The sequence below is a fragment of the Jaculus jaculus genome, chromosome 3 (genome assembly GCF_020740685.1).
Source record: "Jaculus jaculus isolate mJacJac1 chromosome 3, mJacJac1.mat.Y.cur, whole genome shotgun sequence".
Classification (NCBI taxonomy): Eukaryota; Metazoa; Chordata; class Mammalia; order Rodentia; family Dipodidae; genus Jaculus; species Jaculus jaculus.
In genome coordinates this window covers 173,619,008-173,627,655 of record NC_059104.1, presented here as the reverse complement: position 1 = coordinate 173,627,655, position 8,648 = coordinate 173,619,008, and the positions used below count along the sequence as shown (strand labels likewise).

The window sequence follows — 8,648 nt, the reverse complement described above, 5'->3', positions numbered from 1 at the left end:
AAACACCATGACAGCGTGCACATACCAGGGCAATAGTGGTGCACAGCCTTGGTGGGTAAACCAGTAGCTTTCTGATTGGCTGAGTGATCTCAGTGTGAAGGAACACAAGTCTGGAATTGGGAACCAGATCAGAATTCCATGGATACATTTATGCTCTCTAGTGTCAAGCTCTCACCAGTCTTTGGCTAAGAAGGGTTACATACATCAAATTCTCCCTAAATTAATAATGCTTATCCCAGTTATGCTAACTTCTCTGTTGGAGAATCTGCTTTTCTTTTTCAGAAGGTAGTGAGACCAAAGGTGATAAACTACCCCACGCTCTTCAGCCAAGCCACAGCTGAGTCCACAGAGGAATTGGGGAGATGAGCAGGCACAATGTTTCAATGGTGAACCCCAGGGTGAATGAGACAAACCCTGCAGATACTCAATTCTTACCGAGGCAGAGCTCCAGAGGCTCTTAAGATCTCATCACTAAAGCAGACTAAAAACTCACCTTGGCTTAGGGAATCTTGCAGTAGAGGGGGCAGAAAGACTTTAAGAGCTACAGGTTGAGACATCATGCCCAGAGGCATTGCCTCCCCCACAAAATACTGACTGTTGCCCCTACAACACATAATCCACAATGTAATAGGAAATACCTGAAACACCACTGAGGAGGGTCTCTGGTGGAATGGGGATAGGGATGAGGGAAAAGAGGGTACCAACACATGATGTATCCATACAAAATATGTTGCTAATAATAATAAATTAAAATAAGAATAAAGAGGGGCTAGAGAGATGGCTTAGCCATTAAGTGCTTGCCTGTGAAGCCAAAGAACCCTGGTTCGAAGCTCGATTCCCCAGGACCCATGTTAGCCGGATGCACAGGGGGTGCCTGCATCTGGAGTTCTTTTGCAGAGGCTGGAGGCCCTGACGCACCCATTCTCTCCCTTGCCCCCCCCGCCTCTTTCTCTCTTTGTCTGTCACTCTCAAATAAGTAAATAAAAATAAACAAAAAATTTAAAAAGATAAGCATAAAAAACTGTCAAAATCAGTTGAAAATGTAACCATCTAACTAAATAAATGGGCAAAAATTACATGAAAAGATACAAATACCAAATACACTCATGAACAGATGTTTAATTGCATTATTCTCTATACATGTGTGAACTAAACCACAGGGAGATATCATGATACATTTATCAAAACCACAAAACTAAAAGGTAATGATTGTAAAATGATAGCAAAGAGGGAGAGAAAACATATCATCCACACACTGCTGGCAGTGATGGAGAATGGTACGGCCATTCCTGAAGACATTTTGGCTATTTCTCTAAAACTAGCCATTGATATAAATCTGTGTGTATACTCTACATGTCTATCTCATAGAATGGAACATATGTTCACCATAAACACATGCTAATAGTATTTTTATGGGCATTTATACGTTGTAAAGAATAATGGGTTCAATTATGATATTTGCACATATGTATTGCTTATAGTCACTCCTCCCTCCATCCTCACTGCTCCTCCCCTCCCCCACTCCAATTGGTCATCTTTCTTTTCCCAAATAAACACTGTCCTACTTTCATGACTTATTTGTAGCTTTTTGTTGATAACCTTTATTTTAACCAATGTTAAATGCTCTACAAATTTAATAAATTTGTAAAACTTTTACATCTGTATTTCACATGAGACAAAAAATGGGATTTTTATTTTTGTGAGCTTATTTATCTTTGTGAGTTTAACTTATTTTGTTTAACATTATAATCTCCACTAACTTCTTTCTGCCAATGACATAATTTCATTCTTACTTATAGCTGAGTAAAATTCCATCACACACCTATACCATATTTTCTTTATTCATCATCCATTTGTGGATAGGATTCTAGTCTGTACCCATCCTTGACTATTGTGAATAATACTTAAACAAATATGTATGTGGAAACCTCTGTTATTCACTGTGTATCTCTTTGGCTATATACCTGGCAATGGCATAGATGGGTCATATCATAGTTCTATAATACTTATTCCTCTCCATAAACCTGTCAGACATATTAGTTTTATTATATATCTTAGAAAGCTAAAGATTAAGGAAGTAACAAATTTTCCAAGATTACATTACTAAACAGGGTTTCCAAGACTGCCTAGGCCCAAAGCCTGTTGCTAACTCTTGAATAGGAATATGGCAGAGTATAGCTCTAGGAGTATGTGCACTGCCAATCAATGAGAAGACACATGAAGAATCTTTGAGATTATGTGATGTTATGACACTCTCCCTTTCATGTAACTTTCCTGACAAACTGTTTCCCAAGTTTTCTGATATTCCTTTTCTCTGTCCTCTAGCTAAGTCTTTGTATTTTTCATCTTGTATCTCCTTTGGTCTCTTGGGCTCTTGCCTCTGTGCCATCCCAAAGCATCAGGAGTAGGAGGGAATAAAGACTAAAGGAAGGAAATGAAAGACTGAAGAATCTTTCCTGGTTTGGACTCTGACTGTGGACGGTCTCTATGGAAGAAAGAGGAGGAGGAGGAGTCCTTCAACTATCTTTCTACTTACTCACGTAGTCATCATCTACTAGCTAACTTAGTCATCCAAGGAGGACCCCTGAGAGTAAATGGCATCTGAAGAAGGTAGGTAGATTCTATGATGTGCTAATTCTACTTTCGGTGGTCAATTCTCCCATGTTTTCCTTTATTTTCACGCAGCACATCCATCTTCCTCTCCACAGCTGATAAAAACCCACCTCCTGTTATTATGATCCACATCTGTCCCTCTCTGTTGATTCTCATTCTTTTTCTTCTCCACTGATAGCTAGCTTTTATTTATTCATAGTTCCCACGCTTCCTATACCTTCATGATCTTTCCTTCCTAATCCATACTAGTCTCTGACCAACACTGTTGATTATATAGAAGTTCTTGCCCAAATGTCACACTGTTTACCTAGAACACTTCAAGTCTCCCTCCACTCAATCTAACACCCTCATGCTTTATCTGAGCCCTGCAGGTCTATAGCTAATGTTTCAAAATATGTCAGAGTGTCTGGAAAATATATGTTAATTCTCCATAGCTGATCATTTACACCCAAATTTGTTTTATATTTGATCTTTACTGTATTACATTTCCTTAATATGTAATTCATGTGTTCCATCATGTTATACTTTTCTACATTTCCATCTGCTAATGTATTAATTCAGCTACTATATTACCTTTACTAAAAAGTTGCTAAGGCAGAGACTGTTATAGGAAATATTGTCAGAGGGAGAGGCAGTGGGCACACCAGTGCATACTTTGTTGGCAGAATGCACGGTGTTTTGGAGGGTAGATAGCAAGGGAGCTATAACATGGATGGTAAGCAAGAATACTTGGGGATGGGGTGGGTGTTTTTGATAGAATTATATGTGCCAAAGAGCAAAGTAGGATGATATCATACATGTGTAGAAAAAGGAAGATAGTAGCAATGACTGGACTATGGTTGAATTGTGTAAAGTAAATTATTTCTGAAGCACTGTTGTAGGATTTTTTTTTTAATTTTATTTATTTATTTATTTGAGAGCGATAGACACAGAGAGAAAGACAGATAGAGGGAGAGAGAGAGAATGGGCGCGCCAGGGCTTCCAGCCTCTGCAAACAAACTCCAGACACATGCGCCCCCTTGTGCATCTGGCTAATGTGGGACCTGGGGAACCGAGCCTTGAACTGGGGTCCTTAGGCTTCACAGGCAAGCGCTTAACCGCTAAGCCATCTCTCCAGCCCTGTTGTAGGATTTTGAATATTAAATGTTCTCTCCAAGGCCGAGTGCTAGATTTCTATGTAAATGTAACCCTAGAAACAAATGGATGTTAAAAATGTAAGTTCAGGCTGGGGAACAAATACAAGGTTAGAGACTAGTGAAATCATCATATTAAGAAATAGAAAGCACTTGTTATGAGGAAGTATAGGGAGTGCAATGGAAACAGGGTAGGAGAAAGGGGAAAGGCATTAAAGATATTAAAAGAGGCAGTTTAGGTAGTTCTTGGACTAGCTATGGGTGGGATATTAGGTGGCAAGAGGATGAATATAAAAGTTGTAGGAAACTTCCAGACCCCTGGCATAGGTAGCTATATAGAAGGTGATACCATTTATTGTCACAAATAGGATTGGAAAATTTTTTCTACCAACATATTAGATCAATTCACATGAAATCCAGGGAATGATGTCCACTCCTCATTATACCAGTGAGAAGATATGGGTCCACTCCAAATACATAAGCTGCTTCCTTGCATCTACCTGAGAAATAACAGCAATGATGCTTCAAATAAAGTGTACACAGGTTTCCATAAGTTTTGATTTAAAAAATAAAAGAAACTGACCAAATCTGTGAAACAAATGAAGGGTTATTAATGTAATGACCTCATAATAAGGAGATGCCCCCTGAGCCAAGACTTGAAGTCTACTGGGAGCCGGTCATGCTGAATGAGACCACAGCAGGGCAGGGCTGAGGGTGATACATGTGCCATGTGCTCAGAGTTGCACTAGACAGAGCTATCGTGTTGGTGAAGGCAGTGGCAGATCATGAAATAACTGCAGGCTTTGTTTAAAAGTCTGACTGTTGCTATAGCCAGTGGGACACTTTGGTTAGATTTCAAGTGGAGGGGTAAAAGGGTCAGTTTGAACCTGAGGAGAGAGATTATATGTAGATATCATTTGGAGTTCCCTCTACTGGATGTAAATACAGGATGTAGCTGTGTTTCCCCTTCCCCAAGCGTTCAGGGCATCAAATGTGGAGTTAGAAATGTGAAGCTATACGCATGAAGATCTGAGGTCCAAAGGGCCAATGGAGTCAAAAACACAAGGAGTGGAATGTAAGGCAGTTGTTAAGAAAGGATTGTAAGAGCCGAAGGAAGGGTAGGACTCCTTACAACGTGCTCCTGCAGACACAAAGTGGCCTGGATATCCATGACCTCACAGTGTTTGACACTACCCACACAAGACCATCATAAAGAAGGAAAAGATCATGACATCAAAATAAAACAGACTGATTGAGAGGGGGAGGGGATATGATGGAGAGTGGAGTTTCAAAGGGGAAATGTAGGGGAGGGAGGAAAGTAACATGGGATATTGTTTACAATCATGGAAGTTGTTAATTATAAAAAAATTAAAAAAGAAAAGATTGTGGCTGCAGTCATGAAAAGCAATTATACTCTAAGCTTCCTGTTTTTTTAAGTTTCTTAGCCAATGTGTGGCATACAGAAAGACATTATACTATCACACATCATAAGATGAAGAAACATCCCCATTACGTCCCCTTTCCTTCTTCCAAATCTCTCTCCACTAATCCCTTTTGCTTTATAATTAGTCTCCTATTTCGATGCAATCATTTTTCCCCTCCTATTATGCAGGTCTTGCATATGTAGTATCAGCCATGTGAGTTTACCATAAACTTTTTTTTAAAATTTTTTTATTTATTTGAGAGCGACAGACACAGAGAGAAAGACAGATAGAGGGAGAGAGAGAATGGGCGTGCCAGGGCTTCCAGCCTCTGCAAACGAACTCCAGACATGTGAGCCCCCTTGTGAATCTGGCTAACGTGGGACCTGGGGAACTGAGCCTCTAACCGGGGTCCTTAGGCTTCACAGGCAAGCGCTTAACCGCTAAGCCATCTCTCCAGCCCATAAACTTTTAAATAAATAAAATTGCGGGTGTGGATGGGGAGGTGGGAAATGATGGCTAGCAAAAGCCATGGACTTGGGCATTTTGTGGTTGCATTAGAGCACTCTGGTACTGAGAGGAATGTCAAATGCTCAAGCGTTAACAGCAAAGCATAAAGAGAAGAAAAATATATATAGCTGTGAAATCACCAGCAATTAAAGTTTGCTTTGTGAGAAACTTCTATCCCTGCTACTTCATATGTGCAAATGTGAGAGTAAACAGTGACGCTTTTACTTGGAGGTGGTAGTACTTGGATATTCAGCAGACTCCATTTCATTCCCTGTTCTAATCTCTATCCTTCCTCCCAGGGCTATGACCGATCAAGACAGTAGGTGAAAATGATGGATCCTGCCATGCCAAGATGCCAACTTATATTCCACATCAGATCCAGAGAAGGATTGAGGCTTGGAAAGGAAAATTTTATCTTTGATGTCAAGGTAAATAAAGAGAGTGTGTCACTAAATGCTTGTTCTCAGGTTGGCGTTGGTGATAAAGTTTTGTTTTGTTTTGTTTTGTTTTTTACTCTCAGTACAAGAGAGTTAACAGAACTATCGGAATTATGTGTTTCTCAAGTCTCCTGCCATCCAGTATGTGTTGCACAACAAGAATTTTTGGATAGGTCCAGGCCTTCATTCTGAAGTCCTGAGTCACCGGGGACTATCATCCTTCAGTCACTATAACCTTTGGTGTTCCATTTGCCTCCCCGCCTTCTTTGTAGGAGACAGTTGCTTCCTTAGCTGAGCCCCTAGACATTCCCTCTCCTGGATGTAAATACAGGATGTAGCTGACAATTTTTCATATCACCTGAATATTTTGCAGGCTCTAGGGTCCTAGATTCCTAGTTCCACATGTTAAAACTATAAGACCTGAAAAAAGTCACTTAACTTTTCTGTACTGTAGATTTCTTAGGTATTAAGCAGGGTCGTTAATAGGATTAACTCATGGAGTTGTTCTGAATGTCTAATACTGTAAAAATTTTAAAACAATACACACAATAATAATGAACAAAAATATTAAGTCTCATTATATATCATTGTTACTCCTCCAATGTGTAATTTATTTCCTCAGAGTTAAGAGCCAATTGATGAAAAACTACCCCTTATTTTTGATTTTGAGTGTTTAATTTGCTTATGAGCATATGCTGCTTCTGTGTTCTCGCCTGTATTTTGTACATGAAAATTACTTACTTCTGTGTTTGATTTCTTCTTGCCTTTGCATAAAGCCAAAAGAGAGACATCGGGATTGAATGATATCATTTTTTATTCATGGCATTTCTCAATATATGCTTCTCCATGTTTTCCTGTGATGGAAGTTTCTTATCTAGTCTCCAATACAAAAGCCATTACTTTTGTCCATCATTGCCTTATCTCACCTCTCAGCTAAGTGATCAATTGCATGCACTAAATACATTGCATCCTACCTATGTAAACGCACCCAGAGAAAAGCTAGGTTCTTGGTGCTGCCTTTTGAAGACGTTGCTGTCTCACCTCTAGAGGAGCAGTGGACAAGACTGTCACCATGGAGCGGAGGAACCACAGTGGGCGAGTGAGTGAATTTGTGTTGCTGGGCTTCCCCGCTCCAGCACCACTAAGAGCACTGTTATTTTCCCTTTCTCTGTTGGCCTATGTGTTGGTTCTGACTGAAAATGCACTCATCATTACAGCAATTAAGAACCACCCCACCCTCCACAAACCCATGTATTTCTTTCTGGCAAACATGTCCTTCCTGGAGATCTGGTATGTCACTGTCACAATCCCCAAGATGCTGTCTGGCTTCATGGGATCCAGGCAGAGCCATGGACAGCTCATCTCCTTCGAGGGCTGCATGACGCAGCTCTACTTTTTCCTGGGCTTGGGCTGCACTGAGTGTGTCCTGCTTGCTGTCATGGCCTATGACCGCTATGTGGCCATCTGTCATCCTCTCCACTATGCTGTCATTGTCAGCAGCCGGCTGTGTGTGCACCTGGCAGCTGGCTCCTGGGCTGGAGGGTTTGGTATCTCCATGGTCAAAGTTTTTCTTATTTCTCGCCTCTCTTACTGTGGTCCCAACACCATCAACCACTTTTTCTGTGATGTGTCCCCACTGCTCAACCTCTCGTGCACTGACATGTCCACAGCAGAGCTCACAGACTTCATCCTGGCCATTTTTATCCTTCTGGGGCCACTCTGTGTCACAGGGGCCTCTTACATGGCCATCACCGGCGCGGTGATGCGCATCCCTTCCGCTGCTGGACGCCATAAAGCCTTCTCGACCTGTGCCTCGCACCTCACTGTTGTGATCATCTTCTATGCAGCCAGTATCTTTATCTATGCCCGGCCTAAGGCACTGTCGGCGTTCGACACGAACAAGCTGGTCTCTGTGCTCTATGCCGTCATTGTACCGCTGCTCAACCCCATCATTTACTGCTTGCGCAACCAAGAGGTCAAAAGAGCCCTTCGTCGTACACTGCACCTGTACCAAGACCGGGATGCGAATGCCAAGAAATCTGGCAGAGCTGGGTGAGGGGAAGATACGAAGTCTGCTAGAACCTGGGATTGGCATCTGTTTTGGAATCTAAAGCAGGAGATAAGAATTTCAAAGGCATCACCGAAGAACTAGATACGCTTTGTGTCATTAGTCTAGGAGGAGAAGAGGGATGGATTCCGTGGTAGAGGCTGGGTTTCTACAAGGCAGGGCAAAGCCACAACCAGTGTTCTCTACACTATCATAATTTCCACAGACCAAGTTCTGTTCAAGGAGATGTAGGTTTCATGAAGGAAAAGCAACAACAAAGGCACAGTCCACAAACTGTAGCCAATGGGGTGACAGAATGCCCAGGGGGTGAAATAGTCTAGTGTGAATCACAAAACAGGAAGAGAAGAAATTAGGGATTTGGAAGTTGGTAATTTATCAGCCCTGTGCCACAGCAGTTTCAGGATTAATTCCCAAATTCACTGAGGTCAGTGTCCACATTAACCTCCTGCATGACATCTACAGAAAG

General features: G+C 41.4%; 1 protein-coding gene across 1 annotated transcript; it reads left to right on the top strand.

Moving 5' to 3' along the window:
• Nucleotides 1-7,186: 7,186 nt before the first annotated feature.
• LOC101601766 (olfactory receptor 226) lies at nt 7,187-8,170 on the top strand. Its single transcript, XM_004650703.2, has one exon. It carries the CDS (start codon nt 7,187-7,189, stop codon nt 8,168-8,170), a length of 984 nt encoding a protein of 327 aa, XP_004650760.2.
• Nucleotides 8,171-8,648: the final 478 nt, after the last annotated feature.

Excerpts from the sequence above, each read along its gene's own strand:
- LOC101601766 (XM_004650703.2), top strand. The coding sequence starts at position 7,187 with ATGGAGCGGAGGAACCACAGTGGGCGAGTGAGTGAATTTGTGTTGCTG.